We start from the raw sequence: 25,252 nt of genomic DNA, 5'->3' as shown, positions 1-25,252 counted from the left end.
ATCAGGCAACTGAATGCTTAGAGTCAACGTTCCGCCATACTTTAGATAATGTAGCTCCTCTAAAAAGGAAAATGGTCAGAGACAAAAAATTAGCACCCTGGTATAATGATGACACTCGCACATTAAAACAGACCACTCGAAAATTGGAACGTAAATGGCGTCAAACAAAATTGGTAGTGTTCAAATTGGCGTGGAAGGAGAGCTTCCTGAAGTATAGAAAAGCTCTTAGTGCTGCGAGATCAACATATATCTCCTCCCTAATAGAAGATAACAAAAATAATTCTAGATTCCTATTTAATACTGTAGCAAAATTAACCAGGAATAAGTCCACTATCAACACATGCACACCTGCAGTATGTAGTAGCAACGACTTCATGAATTTTTTTAATGACAAAATTGAGAATATCCGACAAAAAATTCAAACTACTAATTTAAGGTTAGACAATGAAAGTGACCTTGTAGTTAACAATATAACTGTATCAGATCATCAGTTAGAATGTTTTACTCCCCTAAAAGAAACTGAATTACTTTCATTAATCTCTACATCAAAAGCCTCAACTTGCGTACTAGATCCCTTACCGACACATCTATTCAAACAGATAATACCTGAAGTAATTGAACCGCTTCTAAAAATAATAAATTCTTCTCTTATGATTGGCTATGTACCCAAATCCTTTAAACTAGCAGTTATCAAACCCCTGATTAAAAAACCTGACCTTGATCCCTGTCAGCTGTCCAATTATCGGCCAATATCAAACCTCCCCTTTATCTCCAAGATCCTTGAAAAAGCTGTGGCACAGCAGTTATGCTCATATTTACATAGGAATAACATCCATGAAATGTATCAGTCAGGATTTAGACCTCATCATAGCACAGAGACAGCACTGGTTAAAGTAGTAAACGACCTACTGTTGGCGTCTGATCAGGGCTGTGTCTCGCTACTTGTGTTGCTTGACCTTAGTGCAGCATTTGATACCATTGATCATTCCATTCTTCTAGATAGACTAGAAAATGTTGTGGGAGTTAAGGGAACGGCCCTCTCCTGGCTCAGGTCTTATCTAACTGATCGTTATCAGTATGTCGATATAAATGGTGATATTTCTAGACGTACCGAGGTAAAGTTTGGTGTTCCACAAGGTTCTGTCTTGGGTCCACTGCTTTTTTCTCTATATATGTTACCTCTGGGCGATATTATTCATAAACATTGTATTAGTTTCCACTGTTATGCTGATGACACACAGTTGTATGTCTCTGCAAAACCTGATGAGAGACACCAGCTTAATAAAATTGAGGAATGTGTTAAGGACATTAGACACTGGATGCTTATAAATTTCCTTCTGCTTAACTCTGACAAGACTGAAGTACTTGTGCTAGGACCACATACAGCTAGAAGTAAGTTTTCTGATTCCACAGTAACTCTGGATGGCCTTTCTGTTTCTTCACGTGCAGCAGTAAAAGACCTCGGAGTGATTATTGACCCCAGTCTTTCATTCGAAACTCACATTGATAACATCACCCGGATAGCTTTCTTTCATCTCAGAAATATTGCAAAGATAAGAAATTTAATGTCATTGCATGATGCAGAAAAACTAGTCCATGCTTTCGTTACCTCCAGGTTGGATTATTGTAATGCCTTACTGTCTGGATGTTCCAATAAGTGCATAAACAAGCTCCAGTTAGTTCAAAATGCCGCAGCAAGAGTCCTTACTAGAACTAGAAAATATGACCACATCACCCCTGTCTTATCCACACTGCATTGGCTCCCAATCAAATTTCGTATTGATTATAAAATACTACTATTGACCTTTAAAGCACTAAATGGTCTCGCACCACAGTACCTGAGTGAACTTCTGCTCCTCTATGACCCGCCACGCCTACTTAGATCAAAAGGTGCAGGCTATCTGCTGGTACCTCGTATAGTGAAGGCTACATCAGGGGGCAGAGCCTTTTCTTACAAAGCCCCACTGTTATGGAACAGCCTTCCAAGTAATGTTCGGGAATCAGACACAGTCTCAGCATTTAAGTCTAGGCTGAAAACATATCTGTTTAGTCAAGCCTTTTGTTAATGGTGTTTATGAGGTAAAGGAGTAGATCTGGAGGGTCCTCAGACATAGAGTGTTTTGGTAAACTGGGATGTATGGATGCTGTCAGTCCCCACTCGCTTGCTCACTCGAGTTTGTTGACGGTGCAGTGGCTGGCTGCTTTATGTCCCGGGGCTCCCTCATGCCTGTGTTACCTTCTGGCTCTCTCCTTTTAGTTATGCTGTCATAGTTAGTTGCCGGAGTCCCTGCTTGTACTCGGTGCAATATGTATACTGTTCCTACTTATTCAGGTGACATTGGGCATACCTAACCACCTGTGTTTTCTTTCTCTCCCCCCCCCACCCCAAATCTGTCCCTCTGAGTTACATGGAGTCAACAGGAAATCTTTTGGTGGAGACGGTGGGGACCTCGACTGGCTATCGTAGCCTGCAGGGAATCGGCCGTCAGACATTCTGTCGCATGTCCCAGACCTGGTGAAATGTAACTGAATTGTCTTGGCCAGGCCTAAGGGTCCCATCTGCATCTCATCATTACTGAAGAGTGTGCTCCCATCACCCAATCAAGCATCCAGCCAGAGCAGGTCATGATATATTTTTTACCATATTAACATGCCATTGTGCGTCATGCCTGATGTAAAGACTCTCGTCTCTGCGAGCCTACCACACAGATTTAATACTTGTCATTTTTAGGGCATACCTAACAACGTGTTTTCTTTCTCTCTCTCTCTCTCTCTCTCTCTCCCCCCCCCCCCCCCATCTGTCCCTTTGAGTTACATGTTGATCCTGGGATTGAGATGCTGGCCTCTTCTGCCCCTCGGACCTGCTTGATCCATCCTGGTGCCCTGTGTCTGGTCGGAGTTTTATCGCCCCACTCCTGTGAAGGACGGCCCCATGAGGACAGTTGAGGGTTATACCTGTTAAAACTGTTAATATTATAGTCAGGCTGTCTGTTGTTGCCCAAATGAGGATGGGTTCCCTTTTGAGTCTGGTTCCTCTCGAGGTTTCTTCCTCATGTCGTCTGAGGGAGTTTTTCCTTGCCACCGTCGCCACAGGCTTGCTCATTGGGGATAGATTAGGGATAAAATTAGCTCATGTTTTAAGTCGTTCAAATTCTGTAAAGCTGCTTTGCGACAATGTTTATTGTTAAAAGCGCTGTACAAATAAACTTGATTTGATTTGATTTGATCAATACTGAAAGGTATATCCAGGTTCTAGAGCAGGGGTCACCAAACTTTTTTCTCTGGGGGCCACATTGTCGTTCCTGACTGTGATGGGGGCCGGGGTCGGGTCAGCTATATCACATAGAATTGTATGACCCAGACAAATATGACCACCAGCAGGCCTCATTGTGTAGTAGAGATTACTAGCCTGGCACGGCCATCCCCACTACTATATCCCCACTACTATATCCACACTACTATATCAACACTTGATTCCTGGCACATATTTGTTTATCTTTACTAGTGGTTTGCAAAAGTAGTAATCAAGTCTTCACACTTTGTTTTAATTTGAAATACCACTGATATTCCATTTATTTATTTTCTAATAAAAATAATATCAAAGCTGTCAAGGTAAGAAACATCTGCCTATTTGAGGTGATTGACACTGGCAAAGGTGAGTGGAAAATTATAAATTGTAGGTAGGCCTGTTGATATTATTAATAATATAAATAATAATTGTATGCAGCACTTAATAAAGGTCAAATAAATAGGCCTATAAAATAAATACATTTAAAAAAACAGTGAAATTATAATAATATGAGCAATAGATCAATAGATCACAGCAGTTGTGCTGTGTCCTGCATGTCATTGCTCTCATCCATGGCCAAAGCAAAAAACTCGAATTCTGACGCTCTCTCATTCAGCTGGTCATACACGTTGTCCCCCAAATCTTCGGTTCGCCTGGTCATAGTAGGTGCGGAGAGACTCACCGCGTTGAGCGCATCCTACTTGTCGGGACACACCTCCTCAGCCACAGCAAGCATGCATACTTTAACAAAGTCCCCATCAGTAAACAGCTTTCCATGGGTAGCTAGTAGGTGAGCTACCTTATAGCGAGCTCAGACAGCAGCCTGGTTGATCTGGGTTTGGTGAAGGAATACATTCTGTTGCGCAGCCAGTCCGCATTTCATCCTCCGAATCCTGTCTTCTCTTGTTTGCCCTCGCAAACTAGCATACTCTTTGTGGCGGGTTTCATAGTGACGACGCAGATTATATTATTTGAAAACCAGCACTTTCTTTACATACAAGACAAACTGCACGGTCCTTACACTGAACGAAAAAATAATCGGTGGTCCACTGTTCTTTAAAAACTCTGCACTCTCTGTCAGCTTTTCGCTTACCGCTAGCCATTTTGCTGTCCTGAACACTGACAGTTCTCTGCGCATGCGCTGCCTGTCACTGCGTGATCGCGAGCATATGATGAAAATTCGGAAAATATGAATAGTTCATTTTATAACTAAATATCAATTTTAATTGATAAAATCAACAAAATACAAGATGCAGACATGTTAGTATTTGCCAAAAAGCAATTTAAAAAAATAGGCCATGACCACTTTTGGGGATTGCCTCATAGGGCCGGTTCAAGTGATGGGGGGCAGAGGGGCTGGGGGGCCGGTCAAAGGGGGGTGGCGGGACGGATCTGGCCCACAGGCTGTAGTTTGGTGACTCCTGTTCTAGAGCAACATATGCTCCCATCCAGACGACGTCTCTTTCAGGGAAGACCTTGCATTTTCCAACATGACAATGCTAAACCACATACTGCATCAATTACAGCATCATGGCTGCGTAGAAGAAGGGTCCGGGTACTGAACTGGCCAGCCTGCAGTCCAGATCTTTCACCCATAGAAAACATTTGGCGCATCATAAAACGGAAGATACGACAAAAAAGACCTAAGACAGTTGAGCAACTAGAATCCTACATTAGACAAGAATGGGTTAACATTCCTATCCCTAAACTTGAGCAACTTGTCTCCTCAGTCCCCAGACATTTACAGACTGTTGTAAAGAGAAAAGGGGATGTCTCACAGTGGGAAACATGGCCTTGTCCCAACTTTTTTGAGATGTGTTGTTGTCATGAAATTTAAAATCACCTAATTTTTCTCTTTAAATGATACATTTTCTCAGTTTAAACATTTGATATGTCATTTATGTTCTATTCTGAATAAAATATGGAATTTTGAAACTTCCACATCATTGCATTCTGTTTTTATTTACAATTTGTACTTTGTCCCAACTTTTTTGGAATCGGGGTTGTAATTACTGATTGCTCAAAAAGCTCCTGTGGATTCAGAGGAGCGGGAGTTCCTATGATCTTACCTGCTGTCTTAACCAAACTAAAAATCTGAGCTTTCGACTTTACTGTTAGATTTCCAAACCAACTGGAAATACTGTAACGAGGAATTGATTCTATTGTTGCTCTGAAGAAAATCAACATGATATTTTTACAGACAGCAACAGTGGCGGCTCCTGAATTTTTTTTCAGGGGGGCAATTTTCCCCTGTTATGTCTACACGGACCATAAATGTCCACAGGACTGAAGTAAATTGACCTAGGTAGCAAGTCAATAGTCAACCAAACCCAGAAAAACACCACGGTGACTGGAGCCCTCAGTTTCGTCTTTGCCTCGTAGAGCTAACTCGAACACTCCACAAAATTTCACGCATTGGATGAGCCGGTTTAATATGTGCCTGTTCTTGTTCACCTCATCGTTGTGGCGGCGAACTGCTAGCCTGTAGCCCTCATCCAGCTGTGTAGCAATGTTCACTCTCCCAAAAGCCGAAAATTTCAGGCAGCTGCCCATGTGAATCTTTGATGACTCATGTTTTTTTTAATTTTCTCCGACAAATGATGCATGTCTGAAACTCCAGTGACCGTCCAAGCAGTGTTGTCCGTGGAGCCCCCCCAGGGTGGAAAAGTAATGCAAGGCTGACACTTGCACGACTTTTGGCCACGATTTTGTCGTGGCAAGTCGTGTCATTTTGGGGCACGAACTGGGAGGCTCCCGCACTGTTCACGACTAGTTCACGCATAGTTCACGACGAGTTCACGAATGCGTGCCTGTCCACATTCACGAACTGGCACGACGAGTTCACGCATAGTTTGCGCATAGTTTACGCACTTCCCACATTGGCACGACGAGTTTGCACAATTCGGATGGTGTCGTGCCGACTTGGGCACACCATATAAAAAGGGGGCCTCCCCAACCCCTGGTCATTTTTGAATTGGCTGTGGAAGAGACAACATGCTGAATACCAGAGACACAATCATTGCAGAGAAGAGAAGATGCTTTGTTTTTTTAGGCATGTTGTCTCTGTGATATAAGTTGTCTCCTCGCTGGTGATCTCTGGAATGGCGAGAAGTGTCCGGGAAGCCCTATATATACCCCCGCACCGACGCGAGCGCCACTGTCGCGCAGTAGTCGTGAACTGCTCGTGAACTCGTCGTGAACTGCTCGTGCCATGTGCAAACTGTTCGTGAAGTGCGTAAACTAGTCGTGAACTGCTCGTGCCATCAATGCGTGACCGTGTCAGTGGGAAGGCACGGCCACGCTGCGACGCGCACCAATTCGTGGACATGTCGTGAACTACTCGTGAACTCGACGTGAGCTGTTCGTGAACTATTCGTGGCAGTTCGTGACAGTCGTGGCATGGCGCGCATTTCCACGCACTGGCACGCATCCTCCCGCATCGTCCCGACGAGTTCTCGACGAGATCACGAACAGTTTGCGCATAGTTCACGACCCGGTCGCGAAATTTTGTCGTGACCAAAATTTTGAACATTTCAAAATTCTCGTTCCGACATGGCACGACATGGGTTTACGCACACTTCACGCCAGTTTACGACTAGTTTGCGCACTGGCACGACTCAAGTCGTGCCAATGCGTGCCACGGAATCGTGCAAGTGTCAGCCTTGCATAAGCAGGGGGAGCAGAAAACCGCTGAGGCGTCCTCGCAGCCAGCTTGCCAGGATTTGCGCTGGGACCATGTTGAAGTAAAACCTCGAGTATATGATTTCCCCCCTTTGTCGAAATTTGTTTTATGTTTAGATTTGGTCGAGGGGGTCCAGCTTGTTTTGTTGCCAATTTAGCTCGATTTGATCGCTGACTAAATGGAACTTCTTTTAAGGACCGCACTGAATTGCTTTCCGCATCCATCTCACCTCAGAAACTGAGCGGATCGAACGCAACTTTGCCGCGCTTCGCAGTGACATAAGCACGTTAGGGCACGCCCCCCCAGAACCCATAGAGATTGCATTGAAGTGTCAGTCAGGAGAAAAAATATATATTAGCATGGGACTCTATCAGTGAACTCTTGGGCGATTTTCAGCGTGACTGAAATCGCCCCAAAAGGGGCAGTACTCTAGAAGCAAGACCACCCTGATTGGACAATGATACCCAGAGACAGATTAAAACGGCCTCGAGCAGCGCTGGTGAAAGTTTGTTTTAAAAAAAGAAAAAAACCTTTTTTTTTCCGTTTTGGCAGTGCGTCGCCCAATCGCCCTTATGCACCAGCCTCCCTTGGACAGCAAACAGACAAAGTCTACGCAAGAAATGGAGAACTCTGGCACATACGCTAGGCACCTGTGTTCTCCAACTCAGGTTACTGTCAATATGAATACCTAAATATTTGAAAAGTATTCAACTACTTTTTTGCTACTGGTGCAAAAGTTTTGGTGTAAAATGAAGAAGTGAGTGTGACAGTCAAAGTGTCCAGAAGAACTGTGGCTGGTTCTGTAAGATGCTCAGGAAAACCTACAGATCATTTCCGCATAAAACTGCACTCACTGGACCTCAGACTACATTTTTTTTTTAAGCAAAGGGTCATCTCACACCAAATACTGACTTGGTTTCATTTATTATGGCTCACTGATTACTGTTTATAGTATTTTTTAATGTTGAAACATCTCATCTCATCTCATTATCTGTAGCCGCTTTATCCTGTTCTACAGGGTCGCAGGCAAGCTGGAGCCTATCCCAGCTGACTACGGGTGAAAGGCGGGGTACACCCTGGACAAGTCGCCAGGTCATCACAGGGCTGACACATAGACACAGACAACCATTCACACTCACATTCACACCTACGGTCAATTTAGAGTCACCAGTTAACCTAACCTGCATGTCTTTGGACTGTGGGGGAAACCGGAGCACCCGGAGGAAACCCACGCGGACACAGGGAGAACATGCAAACTCCACACAGAAAGGCCCTCGCCGGCCACGGGGCTCGAACCCAGACCTTCTTGCTGTGAGGCGACAGCGCTAACCACTACACCACCGTGCCGCCCATGTTGAAACATTTAATTTTATTATTTTTAAGCCATTTTTGGTCTACAGCAGTTCTTTACATGTGCCTAAGACTTTTGCACAGGACTGTATCATTTTACAAACATGCTCAAAACACCTGATCACCTTATCCTGTCAGAATGTGTGTCCCAGACCAGACTATACACTGATTGCGGAATGCAATCTTTCAGTGGGAGACTTTTGCAGAACCCTGATGTGTTTTGGTTCAGTAGCATCCAATGATATAATTCAAATTGTAATACAGACCATCTTTTGAATTTATAGTTGTCTTTTTTCAGTACCATGGCAGAAGCATAATAATAATAATAATAATAATAATAAACAGATAATAAGTTTTTAAAAAAGTCACATTAATTAATGTAATAATATCTTTATACAAGATATTAGGGTGTTTCCTTTTCAACTGCATTACTTTTTAATTAAAATTAATGTAAAAAATATGTTTATAACAGATTGCTTCAACACCAGATTGAAAAAACAAAACCGTAATGCACATGTAATGAAGACCTCACACTCCACATAAACAGAACAATTGAGGGAAGCCACAGCCTAAAGGTTAGAGAAGCATGTTTGGAGCCAAAATGTCGCCAGTTCGATTTTCTGGACCAGAAGGAACAGCTGAAGTATCCTTGAGCAAGACGCCGAACCCGTACCTGCTCCCTGGGCTGCTCACCGCTGTGGGTATGTCAGGGTCCTGTTGTATGTTGCTCTGGGTAAGAGCATCTGCTAAATGCCTGTGATGTTATCTAACTGAGGTCAGTTATGGAAACTCCTTCAGGTCTGTCACTAAATCTCATTCTATGAGCCATTTGGCTTTGGGCAGATATTGTAAAAATTTTACAGAAGTTTAGAGAGAAGAGCTTCAGACAGCAGCCCCATCAGGTTACACCACAACTGTAAGAAGGTCTTCAGTGAGAACCCGGGACTGAACTCTTGACTGGCAGGAGACCTGGATTAACTCCATGTGGCATAGAATATGATGGGTAGCAACACAGTTGGGCCAAAATAGAAAATTGATACAGATTATTCTATATTTTGGATTGGGATTTAGGTTTAAAAAAGAAAAAGGAAAGCCAAAACAAAGAGTTATAAGTGCTAAAAAAAATATGTTGAGTTACTCCCCATCTCTCCCTTTTGCTATATTATGTGCATTTCTTTTTCCGTGTAAACACTCCCATGTGGACTCAGAACTCATCAGTTATACATTGTGGATGTATAGAAAGGTATAGAAACAAACACAAAGACAGACATACAGTACCAGTCAAAAGGTTGGGCACACCTTCTAAATCAATTCTTTATTTTTATGAACTAAAAGTCACTTCATGTCTTAAAGTAATGATGGATGTCGTTTCTCTTTACTTAGTTGAACAGTTCTTGACATAATTAACAGTTATTCCACGAAATCAAGTTGTCGATGAGGTGCGTAACAATGAGATTGAGTGGAATAACTCTTTTATTCTATCCACATTCACTGGGAAATAATAAAGTGGAGCATTTTTATTTTTTACAAATTCAATAAATAAAAACTTTATATAAAACGTCTGACAAAATCATTTCCACTTAGAATGTAAACAAACCGGTGAAATGACAGAAGGAATTTGTGAAAAATGCGATAATAATAATTCTTGAAAAATAATTTTTAGAAAAGATGCATCCTTACCATCAAATACTTTCATTCCATATTTTGTTGCTCTTTTTTTTTTTTGTATTTTTTGGGGTTTTGTTTTCGAGCAGAGTTTTTATTTTGTCCTCGGTTGGTTCAGCAACACACTCTGCCATTTTGTTTTTTTCTACTCATGGTATATGAGCTGACATCCTAGTAATAGAGTAGCCAATCAGAGCATGTGATTGCTCATATCCCGTGAATGTGGAGAGAATAAATATAGATTACTACAGTTGTGGTGTTCAATAGGGCTATTTACTGTGTGGTTTTTTTATTATTTACTGTTTACTGTTTGATCTCAAACTCATTAAGAAGGCAAGAAATTGCACTAATTACCTTTTGACGAGACACACCTGTTAATTGAAAAGTATTCCAGGTAACTCCCTCATGAAGCTGGTTAAGAGAATGCCAATAGTGTGCAAAGAGTCATCAAGGGAATACTTTGGAGAATCTAAAATATCAAACACTTTTTTGTTCATGACATAATTCCATCTCTGTTCCAGATGTTATTTGATAGATTTGATGTCTTCAGTATTGTTCTAGAATGTCTCATCTCATCTCATCTCATCTCATCTCATTATCTCTAGCCGCTTTATCCTGTTCTACAGGGTCGCAGGCAAGCTGGAGCCTATCCCAGCTGACTACGGGTGAAAGGCGGGGTACACCCTGGACAAGTCGCCAGGTCATCACAGGGCTGACACATAGACACAGACAACCATTCACACTCACATTCACACCTACGCTCAATTTAGAGTCACCAGTTAACCTAACCTGCATGTCTTTGGACTGTGGGGGAAACCGGAGCACCCAGAGGAAACCCACGCGGACACGGGGAGAACATGCAAACTCCACACAGAAAGGCCCTCACCGGCCACGGGGCTCGAACCCGGACCTTCTTGCTGTGAGGCGACAGCGCTAACCACTACACCACCATGCTGCCCCGCCCTGTTCTAGAATGTATAAAATACAAACAGTGGTGGGGCACGGTGGTGTAAGTGATTAGCATGGTCGCCTCACAGCAAGAAGGTTCTGGGTTCAAGCCCAGCGGCTGCTGGGAGCCTTTCTGTGCGGAGTTTGCATGTTGTCTGCGTGGGTTTCCTCCGGGTGCTCCGGTTTCCCCCACAATTTTTTAGTTTAATATGGGACGGCCTTGGGCTGAGGTGCCTTTGAGCGAGGCACCGAACTCCCAACTGCTCCCCGGGCGCTGTTAGCATGGCTGCCCACTGCTCTGGGTATGTGTGTGTGTGTGCATGTGTGTGTTCACTGCTTCAGATGGGTTAAATGCAGAGAGGAAATTCACAAGCGTGTGATGAATAAAGTTGTGCTTTGCTTTCAAAATACAGAAAAGAAAAACCTATGAATGAGTAGTAGGGGTGTCCAAACTTTTGACCTGCACTGTACAGACAGATATTTACATGCATAAAATGTATGAAGTATAAATTAAGTCAGGCGGCACGGTGGTGTAGTGGTTAGCACTGTCGCCTCACAGCAAGAAGGTCCTGGGTTCGAGCCCCGGGGCCGGCGAGGGCCTTTCTGTGTGGAGTTTGCATGTTCTCCCCGTGTCCGCGTGGGTTTCCTCCGGGTGCTCCGGTTTCCCCCACAGTCCAAAGACATGCAGGTTAGGTTAACTGGTGACTCTAAATTGAGCGTAGGTGTGAATGTGAGTGTGAATGGTTGTCTGTGTCTATGTGTCAGCCCTGTGATGACCTGGCGACTTGTCCAGGGTGTACCCCGCCTTTCACCCGTAGTCAGCTGGGATAGGATCCAGCTCGCCTGCGACCCTGTAGAACAGGATAAAGCGGCTACAGATAATGAGATGAGATGAGATGAGATGAGATGAGATGAGATGAGATGCGCTGTAGCTCCATGTGAAAGTCTCAGTAGTGGAATAATCAGTTTCATGACCACGGGATGTTTTGCACTGCAGGGTTTGGGACCGAGCCTGTGTCTCCCTCTTGCGGTGAGGTAGACTCTGTGTATGCTGTTCAGCAGGACCGTGTGGGTTTGAGTTCGTGCCATAAGGTAGGGAGCGGCCCCCGCCTCTCCCCGGGCTCTCCGGAGCGGCGCGCGAGCTGCGTCACTTCGGTTCACTATGCGTCCACCGGCAGCACGCGCTCTCCCTGCGCTCCTGCTCGCGCTCTGCGCCCTCAGCCCGGTGCTCACGGGTAAGCATCACACACACACACACACACACACACACACACACACACACACACACACACACACACACACACTCTTCAGCCTGCTCATCATAGGTACCTGCATGCCACACACACACACACACACACCTCAGGTTGCTCATCACAGGTAGAGCTCCCTCAGTCTGTCGGCACGTGGGCTTTGTTTTTGTACTTTATCTTTAATACATTTTTAAAAGATTTAAAACTCGATCAGCTCAGCAGGAAAATCCACATTATTGGGCTTTTTCTAAGCATCATATTTGTGAATTTAAAAAAAAAAAAACCTGAAGTAAAGAAGTAGAAATATACGGTACCACCACACTGGACTGTTCGGGCTCAAAGTCAAAATCTGGACTGTGTTTATTCTGTGTTCTTATATGTACAATATGAATTACATTCATGTGCAATAGTAAATAAATACTGAGATATGCATTACACTTCAAGAATAAAACGTACTATTAGGCCTACATGTTGTAAATTATATGTTTACCACAAAACAGGATGTTGCTTTTCAGACCTCAGCTTTGCAATCGAGTTAAGATTACAAATATTAAATCATAAATCATGGTTAAAATCAGACCCAGACATTGTCACGAGCATGCCAGGGGGCTGATCTAATATGTCTGAGGTCTGCCTCAAATCTGTGCTTTGGTCTGGCTTACAGTAATATCGTTTATGTAGCATGCATGCACTATTAATTATGCGGCAAAAAAGTTTGCACTGTACGGAATAAACTTTCGTATGCATTCAGTCGAAAACCTCAGCTTCTGAACATTCTTAAATTTAGCCAGTGCAGTACTGTACATCGACGGTAGATTTATTTTTTTATATGTCTGAACTTTTATGTGCCATTCAAGATCAGTTTTAAACTTGAATCCCTTTGCTATAGGGGCTCATCATGAAGGAACTGTTTGTCTAGAACACTCTCATGGAAAATACTCTCAGAGAGAGAGAGAGAGAGAGAGAGCTGTGCGCCAAAAAAGCAAAAAATAACGAGTGATCTCACTGTATAGCCAGCTAACAGAGCCGAGCTCTCGGTGAGCACAGAGGCTGCACAGGAGGAGCGCAGGCTCCTGGGGCAAAGTGCAACATACAGGAGTGTATATGGAGCATGGACGGGTCAGTGTGTATTTCAGAATATTAGAGCCATCCTGGAGAAAGTGAGCTGACTCGCTTTAACATGCCATCAGAGAGCCCACAAGTCATGTTGCAGATGTTTCAGTTTGTGAAATCCGTTTTGTCCAGACTTTCCTCCACTCCTGCCTCCACACACTAAGGAAAGAGCAGTATAGCTGAGGAATCTTGGAAGTGGCCGTGTCCCAGCAAGCACAGTTAGCTGCCACGTTACAATAAGACATTTCTCTCCCTCTCTCTCTCTCTCTTCCTCTTTTTCTCTCACTTTTTCTGTTTTGGAAGTGGTTCTGTGAATGAGGTCAACCAGTGCAGCCTGGAACTGCTGTCAGCAGCTGTGTATCAGTCGTCTGTTCTCAATCTATATTCTTCCCAATTTCTCTGCTTATTGACCCAAACCAGCGCTCGTATGTGTGGACCATTCCGAAAGAATCTGTTTTGCTATTTTGACATCTGCGTTTTCTCCCTACTTTCATTCTTCATCCTTCCATCTCCTGTGCTTTTATTCCGTATATTAATCTGACCTATCCTTATTGTGTGTCCAGTCTATTCCTATTCTAACAGCTCACAAATATTTTTATAGCCAAGCACAATTTCCAGTATAAAATGATCTCATTCTGATCACAGCACAGCTTTATTTTCAGGACGTCATTCAACTCTGTATATATTTGGCACTTTGCATAAGTGTGTACCATCAAATTTATTATTCTAGCCATTAAAGCTTATTATTATTATTATTATTATTATTATTATTATTATTATTATTATTATTATTATTATTATTATTCCTCAAGAATACAACTTCAAAACACAAAAAGTATAATACTTGAACAGGCTGTGTTTCAATGGCAGTTAGATCTGTGCTGACATTATTTATACTTGTACTGGTCATTAGACTGAATTAAACTTCACATGAATAGTGACGTGACGTGAGCCTCTACAATAATACAATAATTAATCCTATATGACAATTATAACAAATATAACAAGAAGACCGAGTCATCTATATCCCCCACCCTATATACCAAGTTTCAAGATATTATTTGTCACATTTTTCAAGTTCTGCTGCAGGAAACCAACCCGACCTCTTTACACTGACCTCAGCAGCCCATGGAATAAACCCACTGGACCTTTGGTCCAGGGGAGCTAAAAATTAACATTTCTCACATTTCTTAGTATCAAAAGGCACATATACATTACTTAATCAACACATATACCAACTTTCAAGACCAAACCACTCAGTGTTCAAGTTCTGCTCCAGAAACAAAACCTACCCCTCAGACTAACCTGAAAGACTAAGTCTGAAATTGTTTCCGTGGAAACATGAAAAATTTAAATTTCTCTAATTTCTTAGTATGAAAAGGCACATCTACATCACCTTGTTAACATGTATACCAAGTTTCAAATCTGTATCATGATCAGTTTTGGATATATGCTCCGGAAACAAATATTGCTCTTCGAAACTAAGTCAAAATCTATTTTTTTAATGTAAAAATTTGAAAAATACTTTTTTTCAAAAATCCAAAATAGCAAAAGTTACCAGTTCACATCTTGCTTGATGTGTGTACAAAGTTTCATGAAGATATCTTCAGTAGTTTTAAAGATATGGCCCGGAAACGAAAATGTGACCGGATGGACAGCTGGATGGACGAAACCCGTTTCTGTATCCACCATCAAACTTCATTTGGGCAGGGGATAATAACTGTAGTGTCTCTTCACATGGGGAGATTTTGATATTTTCTCCTACAGTACTGTGCAAAAGTCTTAGCCCCCCTTTTACATACAAACTTTGTTATAGATTTCTATTGTATGACTTCGACATTCATTATCAAGCCAAAACATTACAAAAAAAATTTAGAGTTCCAAACGTTCTTTTTTTTCCAGCACAAAATTAAATGTTACAGAAAAAAAAAATGTTTGTTTCTATTTGAGCAGCATATTCCATGAGACAGCACTTTTCGGAGTAAAAAAGAAAACATAATGAAGGCTACTGGTGCAAAAGTTTTGGTGCCAAATGAAGACAGTCAAAGTGTCCAGAAGAACTGTGGCTGGTTCTGTAAGATGCTCAATAAAACCGAGAGCTCATTTCCACATAAAACTGCACTCACTGGACCTGAGATGGATTTTTTTTAAGCAAAGAGAATTTCGTCTCACACCAAATATTGGCTTTGTTTCATTTATTATGGATTACTGATTACTGTTTATAGTTTTTTTTTAAATGTTGAAACATTTCATTTCATTATTTTTGAAGGCATCTTTCCTCTACAGCATTTCTTCGCATGTGTCTAAGACTTCTGAAAACTAAAGGCTTTCCCACACTAATAGATCTGTCTCTTTCAACCACAAGTAAAGCCAGAGCATTTTGACAGCTGCTACAGTATGTGATTACAAACAGTATCCGTTGGGTTTATGTCCATTTCGCTAGCAGAACTTCATCAACAGGAAATTAACTGTGTGAGGGAATCACGCTTGGTTAGTGAGGTTATAGTGAGGCTCACTACAGGAAGATAGTCTGGGCAAGTTATAAAAAAATAAATAAAAATATTCCTATCTCTGTCAGCCCTGTGATGACCTGGCGACTTGTCCAGGGTGTACCCCGCCTTTCGCCCGTAGTCAGCTGGGATAGGCTCCAGCTTGCCTGCGACCCTGTAGAAGGATAAAGCGGCTACAGATAATGTGATATTCCTATCTCATTATGCATTCTTAAAGATGAGGTATCAGGTTTTTTTTGGGCCAAAATCCGATTTTTTTTCTTCTGTTTTTGGTTGTTTTCCAGAATACCCACACCATTTTGATAGTCATCTTGAACAACGTTACATTCCTTCATTCGTCTTCATTAAACACTTGATCCTAGTCAGGTCAAAGTGAGTCCAGAGCTAGTAATTCTGGAAAAACTGGGTGTGAAGAAAAAGAATTCAGTGCAGATGAGACAGCAGTCCATGCAGCGCCATGCACAGACACATTCACACACTTATTCACTCCTAGGGGGAATTTAGCCTAGCCAATCCACCTACAGACATGTTTTTTGGACAGTGGAGGAAACCAAAGGGCTGGAGGAATTCCACGTGAACATGAGGAGAACATGTGAAATTCCACACAGACAGTAGGTAACCTGAGCTCAGAATTGAAATAGGAACCCTGGAGCTCCTAAGCAGCAATGCTAAGCTCTGCATCGCCATGCCACCAATAACATAACAGAAGAAGAAGAAGAATGCAGCAGACCTTCTGGATTTACATAACAAACCCACTTAAAGAACAACGAGCTCATTGTACTTTCTCTGATACTATGGATTTTTATATCATGGAGTGTTATGTGGCTCTCCTTTCATCACTTTTACTCATTTTAACATCCCACTCGGCAGTGGCCAACAACACCAGCCACACACATCTGCCTCATCGATAAAAAATATGTATTCGAAGGTTTTTTTCCCCCTCAACCTCATACCTAAGCACACATCTGGTAGTGTGTTGGTGGGAACTGTCAACAAGCAAGTAAAGAAGAGAAGAGGAAGAAAGATAGAAACATAAAGAGACAGACTGATACTCAGACAGATGGAGGGAGAGAGAAAAAATGAGCGTGGAAAACAAAGTCAAAGTGAGAAGAAGGGGGAAAAAATCATGCCCTGGCCAGCTACAGGAATTTAATTCCATTGTGTTTGATTGGCATGAATATGATTTAAAACTGGAGAGAAAATAGCAAGTCTGCTTTGAGCGCTAATCTGAGGGGAGTCACGGGTCAGCACACGTCTATTAGCGTGACTGCAATTCTTCTCCTCAACAGAGCTCTTTGTCAGGTAAATGAGGTGTCATTTAGCAGCAGCTGCCTTTCGGTCAGTGTGAAGCACCTGGGCCTTGATGATGTTTATCTCAGGAAACAATTCACATACCTTAGTCAAGATGTACAATGCGTTCAGAAAGTATTCTTCTGTGAGCACCCTTAACGTTTTCATCAGTTCACAGTCTCATGTCACAGTATTACTCTAAAATGTATTACTTTTTACTGATCAATCTCACAAAAATATTCTATAACCAACCATTTTAAATTATTTACAAACACCAAACTGAAACCACAATTACACATGAATTCAGAACTTATGCTGTAACATTTGAAACTAAGTATCCCATTTCAAGTGACCATCCTTTAGATGTTTCTGCAACTCAAATTAAAGTTCATTAGTGTTAAATACAGTTTCATGGTCAATCAGGATTTGGAAAAACACTCCTCTGTCTACACTCACCAGCCACTTTAATAAGGACTTGTTGTTGATTCTAAGGTGGTGTTTACATTAGACCGTATCCGTATCGTTTTCGTTGCGGATGCACTGTCCGTGCACATTAAAACGCCGGGAAACGACTCCACAGGCGGAACAGTTTGAATCCGCCAGGGCCCACGTATTCAACCCAGTACGTATCTGATCCGGTGCTGTGTAAACATTGAGGAACGAGGATATGCAGTGCTGAGCTCTAGCTGACGTCGTCACTGGACAACGTCACTGTGACATCCACCTTCCTGATTCGCTGGTGTGACATCCACCTTCCTGATTCGCTGGCGTTGGTCATGCCACGTTGGTCATGTGACGCGACTGCTGAAAAACGGCGCGGACTTCACTTCCTGCTATTTGTGTGTGTACGCGAATCGTTTTAAAAACGTTAATCTGATGATCCGCTGATTCGAAATAATGTAAACAGGGCCTAAGATCCCTGTTCTTGGCTGCAGGAGTGGAACCCAACGTGTTCTTCTGCTGTTGCATGCTGAGATGCTTTTCTGCTCACCATGGTTGTAAAGATTGATTATATGAGTTACTATATCCTTCCTGGCAACAAGCTCGAACTGTTCAATCTGTCCATTTTCCTCTGACCTCTCTTATCAACAAAGCATTTGTTTCCACTCACAGAACTGTCACTCACTCACTCACTCACTCACTCGATGTTTTTTTAGGTTAGGTTAACTTGGGACGGCCTTGGGCTGAGGTGCCCTTGAGCGAGGTACCGAACCCCTGACTGCTCCCCGGGCGCTCTGGTGTGGCTGCCCACTGCTCTGAGTGTATATGTGTGTGTTCACTGCTTCAGATGGGTTAAATGCAGAGGATGAATTTCACTGTGCTTGAAGTGTGCATGTGACAAATAAAGGTTTCTTCTTTTTGTTTTTCGCATCATTCTGTGTAGAGACTGTTGTGTGTGAAAACTTCAGGAGATCAGCAGTTTCTGAAATACTCAAACCTTTATACTCCATCTGGCTCAAACCAACACTCATGCCACAGTGAAAGAAAGTCACACTTTGAGATCACGATTTTTCCCATTCTAATGTTTGAACATTGTGAGCATTAACTGAAGCTCTTGATTTGTATCTGCGTAATTTGATGCATCAAGAGATTGGCTGATTAGAGAACTGCATCAAACAGCAGGTGGATGGGTATACCTAATAAAGTGGCCGGTGAATGTATATAAACCCCTCCCCACAGCTGACAGTATACCTCAGAGCAACAAACAAGGCATAAGGTCAAAGGAATTGTTTGTAGACCTCCGAAAAATGGTTGTGTAGATGCAGGTACCAAAATGTCCCGAAGAACAAGTTCAGGACCACAGAGACTCTTGTTAGAACCGACCACAAAGCCAAAATAACCAAATAAATAAAGAACTGTTTGAGTCAGTTAAGTGACCAAAAATCTGAAGGTCACTCTGATCAAACTCCAGAGTTCCTATGTGGAGATAACGGAAGGAAAAAAAAAACATCTCTGTACAGCTCCACCAATCAGGCCAAACAAAAGCCACTCCTTAGGCACAAGAAGCCTCACTTGGAGTTTCCCAGAAGGCACCTACAGGACTCTCAGGCCATCAGATACAAGATTCTGGTTGGTTCTGATGAAACCAACGTTGAGTTCTTTGGTCAGAATGCTAAGATTACATCTGGATAAAACTAGGCAGCACTCATCGCCTGGCCAAATCCATCGCCACAGTGAGGCATGATCATGGCAGCATCATAATGGGCGGCACGGTGGTGTACTGGTTAGCACTGTCACCTCACAGCAAGAAGGTTCTGGATTTGAGCCCAGTGGCCAACAGGAGCCTTTCTGGGTAGAGTTTGCAACATATATATTGCAACATATCTCCCAACATATTCTTCGTTCCTGTTTCTGGTTGAGAGTACGCCATACGTGTTTTGGCTGATGCTTCTCACCGGAGCGTTTCATTTTTCTTTTTTTTGTATATTTGTGTAGTTTGATGTTTGTTTTTTGTTTGAGTGTTTTGTCAGTCGGTTGTAGAGTAGCTCCAGACCCAGTTTTGGGCATCGATTCCGTTCAGGCCTTGGTCCCGTTCGGGCCTTGGTCCACCGTGGACGATGCCTGTGCTCCTCGCTATGGACTCCAGCGAGCTCATTGCTCTTGTTAACATCGGGGTTGTCCAGCACTCTCTGTGGTGATGCTTCTGTGCTTGGTGTGGCGGAACGATGTTGCTCGGTGGCATCGCGGTGGCTGTGCAGGTGGTTTGGGACATACCAGTGCTCTGTGTGGTGGTGCTTCTGTGCTCACTTTGTGGATCCATGACACAGTGTTCCGAGTGATGTTGCCTGGTGGCGTTGCAGCGGCTGTGCAAGCGGTGTGGGACTTATCTTCGTCCGCCTGATGGGACTGTGGTAGCCACGCCATTGGAATAACATCCTGATCCTCTTTTGGTGGACTCTTTTTTTTTCTTTTCCCTAATTGTAAAGCAACGTTGGGTGTGAGAGGGGTGCTATATAAATTGAACTCATTATTATTATTATTATTATTATTATTATTATTATTATTATTATGTTCTCCCCGTGTCTATGTGGGTTTCCTCCAGGTGCTCCGGTTTCCCCCACAGTCCAAAGACATGCGGTTACAGTAGGTTAACATGGGGAGGCCTTGGGCTGAAGTGCCCTTGAGCAAAGCACCTAACCCCCAACTGCTCTCTGGGCGCTGTAGCATAACTGCCCACTGCTGTGGGTATGTGTGTGTGCTCATTGCTCACTTGTGTGTGCATCTGTCTGTTCACTGCTTCAGATGGGTTAAATTCAGAGGACAAATTTCACTGCTTGAGTGTGCATGTGGCAAATAAAGGCTTCTTCTTCTATAATGGAAATGTATATTTCAGCAGCAGTGACTAGGAGCCTTGTCAGGATTAAGGAAAAGATAAACTGATCAAAGTACCAAGACATCCTTGAAGAAAACTGTTCAAAAGAGCTTAGAGTCTTTCAAAGCTACAATGACACGCATATCCAAGACAATTCCTCAGCTTCGGGACAAGTCTGGAAATGTCTCCAAGTGGCTCAGCCAGAGCTGGTTACTGAAACAGAAATGAACTTCTCTCAAGAGATCTGAAAATAGTGGTATGATGACACGCCTCATTTAAACCAATGTTAAGAGATTGAGAAAATCTGAATGAGATCATCTTAAAACATCGTACTTAGAAAACATACAGTAAGGCTGTAATCACTGTCCATGTCCTTGAACCAGGCACTGAATACTTGTGTACAACTTGTTTGTGCTTTTTCGTTAAAGAGTATATTTTTGCAGATCAGATTACTGATGAGGGGGAAAATGGATTTATTGCATTTAAGGAGTAAGGATTCGACGTAACAGGATAGATACGTCCAGCTCACAAGGGCTGCCATATAATTTTACACTTATATAAATTCATTACATGAGGTTCATTATACGTCATTGTTCTTCATTAGTGTGTAGTGAAAATGTGTATTAGATGTACGTTGAAGCATTGTCAAAATAATAACAGGAACATATTAAGAAAGGCTGTTTGTCTCTATGTGGGTTTCAGTACAGTGGTTATTGCATAAATTTCACATACTTCATTGACACTATGGCATTTAAACGGCAGGTGCTTGCCCCACAGCTCTTTCCATGAGTCTGTATTTTTAAAAAATAATAATGTGTGGAGGCGGCACGGTGGTGTAGTGGTTAGCGCTGTCGCCTCACAGCAAGAAGGTCCGGGTTCGAGCCCCGGGGCCGGCGAGGGCCTTTCTGTGTGGAGTTTGCATGTTCTCCCCGTGTCCCCGTGGGTTTCCTCCGGGTGCTCCGGTTTCCCCCACAGTCCAAAGACATGCAGGTTAGGTTAACTGGTGACTCTAAATTGAGCGTAGGTGTGAATGTGAGTGTGAATGGTTGTCTGTGTCTATGTGTCGGTCCTGTGATGACCTGGCGACTTGTCCAGGGTGAACCCCGCCTTTCGCCCGTAGTCAGCTGGGATAGGATCCAGCTTGCCTGCGACCCTGTAGAACAGGATAAAGCGGCTACAGATAATGAGATGAATGAGATGAGAATAATGTGTGGATATGACTGACACTATGATGGCAGACACAAGCGCAGTCACTCACACACTACAGGTTATGCCCGGACACTGTGACCTAATCAAATGCTCATAGTGCTCCACAAACCTTTCATTTTACTTTCATCGCACGTTGAAATGATCTATGACCTGTCTGTGGCCTTTTCTGGTTGAGTGTGTGTGTGTGTGTGGGGGGGGGGGGGGGGGCTCTTTGATTTGCACTCTTAGAAATATTAATTTTCTACTTCACCAAGGTGGCCGAGCAAGAGCAGAAGGTATGAGGGTGTGGAAGTGTAAACTGGAATGAACTTGCCCAGCAGCCTGGTCCATTTGTGTATCGCATACCTTATGCATATCCATCTGACACACCATTCATATATATTCACCATTCATATAAAGATGCTTTAAAGGTAGACTACCTTTCAGATTTTTCAAGTGTAGGTCATAAAAAGAATTTTCCCCGACACCCAATTATTTTTGTTTAGTGGACCGAAAGCTACTGAATTCGAATCACAGACTTCCAATTTTATTAGTTTAAAAAAAAAAAAATAGAACAATTAAGGGATTTAAGGCCACGTGGCTCTAAATTCTCCACTATTTTTTCCTGCTTCACCATGACCCAATTCAAGATACTACGTCATGTATCACGTGGTGGGCTTTCCCCGTTCACACAAAGCATTGTGGGATACAAATTTGAAACAGGAGAGAACAAGATCAACTGTAAGCTCCTGCTCCCTTATGTATCCCCCACTCTCGCTTATATCAGAACGTAAGCAATTGAAGGAATAGGACACTTATTATGAATGTTGACTTCAACAAATAATTAACCCTGAAACAAGTAAGTAAAGAGCAGTGTGTCTCCCCAGGGATTTCAAACAGCTTCCTGGTAAACTCTCTCTCTCATTATCTCTAGCCGCTTTATCCTGTTCTACAGGGTCACAGGCGAGCTGGAGCCTATCCCAGCTGACTACGGGCGAAAGGCGGGGTACACCCTGGACAAGTCGCCAGGTCATCACAGGGCTGACACATAGACACAGACAACCATTCACACTCACATTCACACCTACGGTCAATTTAGAGTCACCAGTTAACCTAACCTGCATGTCTTTGGACTGTGGGGGAAACCGGAGCACCCGGAGGAAACCCACGCGGACACGGGGAGAACATGCAAACTTCGCACAGAAAGGCCCTCACCGGCTACGGGGCTCGAACCCAGGACCTTCTTGCTGTGAGGCGACAGCGCTAACCACTAGGGATGAGCGAGTACAGCATTATCTGTATCTGTAAACCATATGAATTATCTGTATCCGTATCCGTACTCGGAGTGGGCGGGGCCTAACCCGGAAGTGGGTCTGGTTGTCTTGAAACGGGCAGGGCTTTAACCAGTATGTTATTTTAAGCATGCAATTGATATGGATTGATCAGAAATTGTTATATTTATTGCTGATTAGAAAACTATTTACAGGACAGCATCAGCATTGAGCTTCAGATCAATGGTTTTGATCATGATAGCAAACGAACTATTTACAGAACAAGTTTTGCAACAATGAATACAACACATGCGGTTGCAATTATGAAATGAAATGTAATGAACAAGAGTTTTCATACTCAACTTTCTTTTTTTAACTTTTTTATGATCAGTGTGGGGCGGCACGGTGGTGTAGTGGTTAGCGCTGTCGCCTCACAGCAAGAAGGTCCGGGTTCGAGCCCCGGGGCCGGCGAGGGCCTTTCTGTGTGGAGTTTGCATGTTCTCCCCGTGTCCGCGTGGGTTTCCTCCGGGTGCTCCGGTTTCCCCCACAGTCCAAAGACATGCAGGTTAGGTTAACTGGTGACTCTAAATTGACCGTAGGTGTGAATGTGAGTGTGAATGGTTGTCTGTGTCTATGTGTCAGCCCTGTGATGACCTGGCGACTTGTCCAGGGTGTACCCCGCCTTTCGCCCGTAGTCAGCTGGGATAGGCTCCAGCTTGCCTGCGACCCTGTAGAAGGATAAAGCGGCTTGAGATGATCAGTGTGATTTTTTTTTTTTTTGGTTCTTTTCTAGTTTTTTTTATTTCCACACCAGGTGTGTGTGTGTGTGTGTGTGTGTGTGTAGCTTAATTTGTAATATTATTTATACCACTACTACCTAGAAAGTGTCAGACACTCAGTGCGTGAAGTAAAATAAAACTGGTTAGAGCCAACTGACGTTTAAAAAAAAAAAAAACTCCGACGACCGGCAGAGAGAGAGAGAGAGAGAGAGAGTGAGTGTGTGTAGCTTAATTTGTAATACTTATACCACTACTACCTTTATTTTTACATGAATTACAGCAAGAAAGTGTCAGACCCTCAATGTGTGAAGTAAAAAAAAAAAACTGTTTTTAACCGACGGTTAAAAAAAGAAAAAAAAATCTCCGACAGGCAGAGACGCAATGTGAGTCGCTTTCTACCAAGCACCACATCTGAACGAACCCACGTTTACCAGAACTCTACTGGTTATAAGTAAGTACAAACTGAAATAAAAACAAACTTGAAGCTGAAGAAACCTGAAACGTTAACAGAAAAGACCCGCAAACCTGAGTGACTGAGGGAGAGACAGAGAGCTGTTCTCTGTGTGAGTGAGCAGAGCAGTGTGTGTAGGGGAGGAGCGCTGTGATGCTGTGTGAGGATTTTCATTCAGTCCGAGCACGGATATTGACTCGTATTACTCGGCAAAAGTGCTTTATCCGTACCGGATACTCGTTTCAGCCGAGTATCCGGCTCAACTCTACTAACCGCTGCACCACCGTGCCGCCCCTCCTGGTAAACTGTCTTTTTGAAATAGCATTTTGCTTCTTGAAATAGCATCAAAATCCACCCTATATGTTTCGTAAATACATTCAGTCGGTAAACAGGAAGTCGATGTGCGACAGACCTGAAAACGGTGTACATGGTATAGAACCCCAAGCTGAAGCTCACTACCAAATATTAAGCAGTTGTGATTTGTAGTTGCTGAGAAAAGTGTGTTTAAAAATGTGCAAATGCACCCTATATGTTCCGTAAATACATTGTCAGTAAACAGGAAGTTGATGTGGGACAGACTTGAAAACGGTATACACGGTATAGAACCCCAAGCTGAAGTTTGAAGTTTAAGGCCATGTGGCTCTAAGTACCAAGTGGCTATGATTTGTGGTTGCTGAGAAAAAGGGTGTTTTGGACGGTCAGACGGATGAACAGACAGAGGTAAAAAAACAGTGTATCCCCCTCCTTTGGAGCAGAGGTATAAAAATGGAGGACGTGAGTGTGTGAATGAAACATGAAAGACCGACTACAGTAACGGAAAGAACGCGAGAAGAAAAGACGTTTTGTTATATACGTAGGAAAGGAAACGCAGGACCAAACTAATAAATATTGGCGCTCAGCGAGCACCTCGGTGTGATCAGCTGTTTGTTTAGCGACAGAATGATGGAACTGTCAGTGCACGCTCAAAGGTAAACCTGTAGATGGCAGTAATGCAACACTGTGGATGCCAGCTGCTGTAAAACCCAAAAGAAGAAGAAGGTAAACCTGCGCATGCGCACACGGACTTCCTCTGTCTGCTTGACTGCGCCAAGCGAGCTATTTCATGCACATTATTTGCTTTAATCCCCTCAAATTAAATAACTTCCCAGCCACA

At 43.0% G+C, this 25,252-nt stretch overlaps 2 protein-coding genes across 3 annotated transcripts in view; both read left to right on the top strand.

Annotated features, from left to right (window-relative positions):
• Window positions 1-1,169: 1,169 nt before the first annotated feature.
• LOC132883032 (uncharacterized) lies at window positions 1,170-2,275 on the top strand (the record flags this gene model as incomplete). Its single annotated transcript, XM_060916154.1, has 1 exon — window positions 1,170-2,275. A coding segment is annotated over one exon (897 nt), but the record flags the coding sequence as incomplete, so codon positions are not given.
• Window positions 2,276-12,079: 9,804 nt separating this feature from the next.
• The window catches only part of fndc1 (fibronectin type III domain containing 1), a 95,742-nt gene continuing 82,569 nt past the window's right edge, over window positions 12,080-25,252 (top strand). For both annotated transcript variants that reach the window (XM_060917974.1, XM_060917973.1), the window contains exon 1: window positions 12,080-12,169. In XM_060917974.1, the coding sequence (XP_060773957.1) occupies window positions 12,097-12,169 (73 nt within the window). In that variant the 5' untranslated portion in view covers window positions 12,080-12,096. The remainder of the gene's footprint in view (window positions 12,170-25,252) is intronic.

The sequence above is a fragment of the Neoarius graeffei genome, chromosome 3, assembly GCF_027579695.1.
Source record: "Neoarius graeffei isolate fNeoGra1 chromosome 3, fNeoGra1.pri, whole genome shotgun sequence".
Taxonomy (NCBI): Eukaryota; Metazoa; Chordata; class Actinopteri; order Siluriformes; family Ariidae; genus Neoarius; species Neoarius graeffei.
The sequence above is the reverse complement of the archived record's forward strand: the minus strand, read 5'-3'. Positions and strand labels throughout refer to the sequence as shown.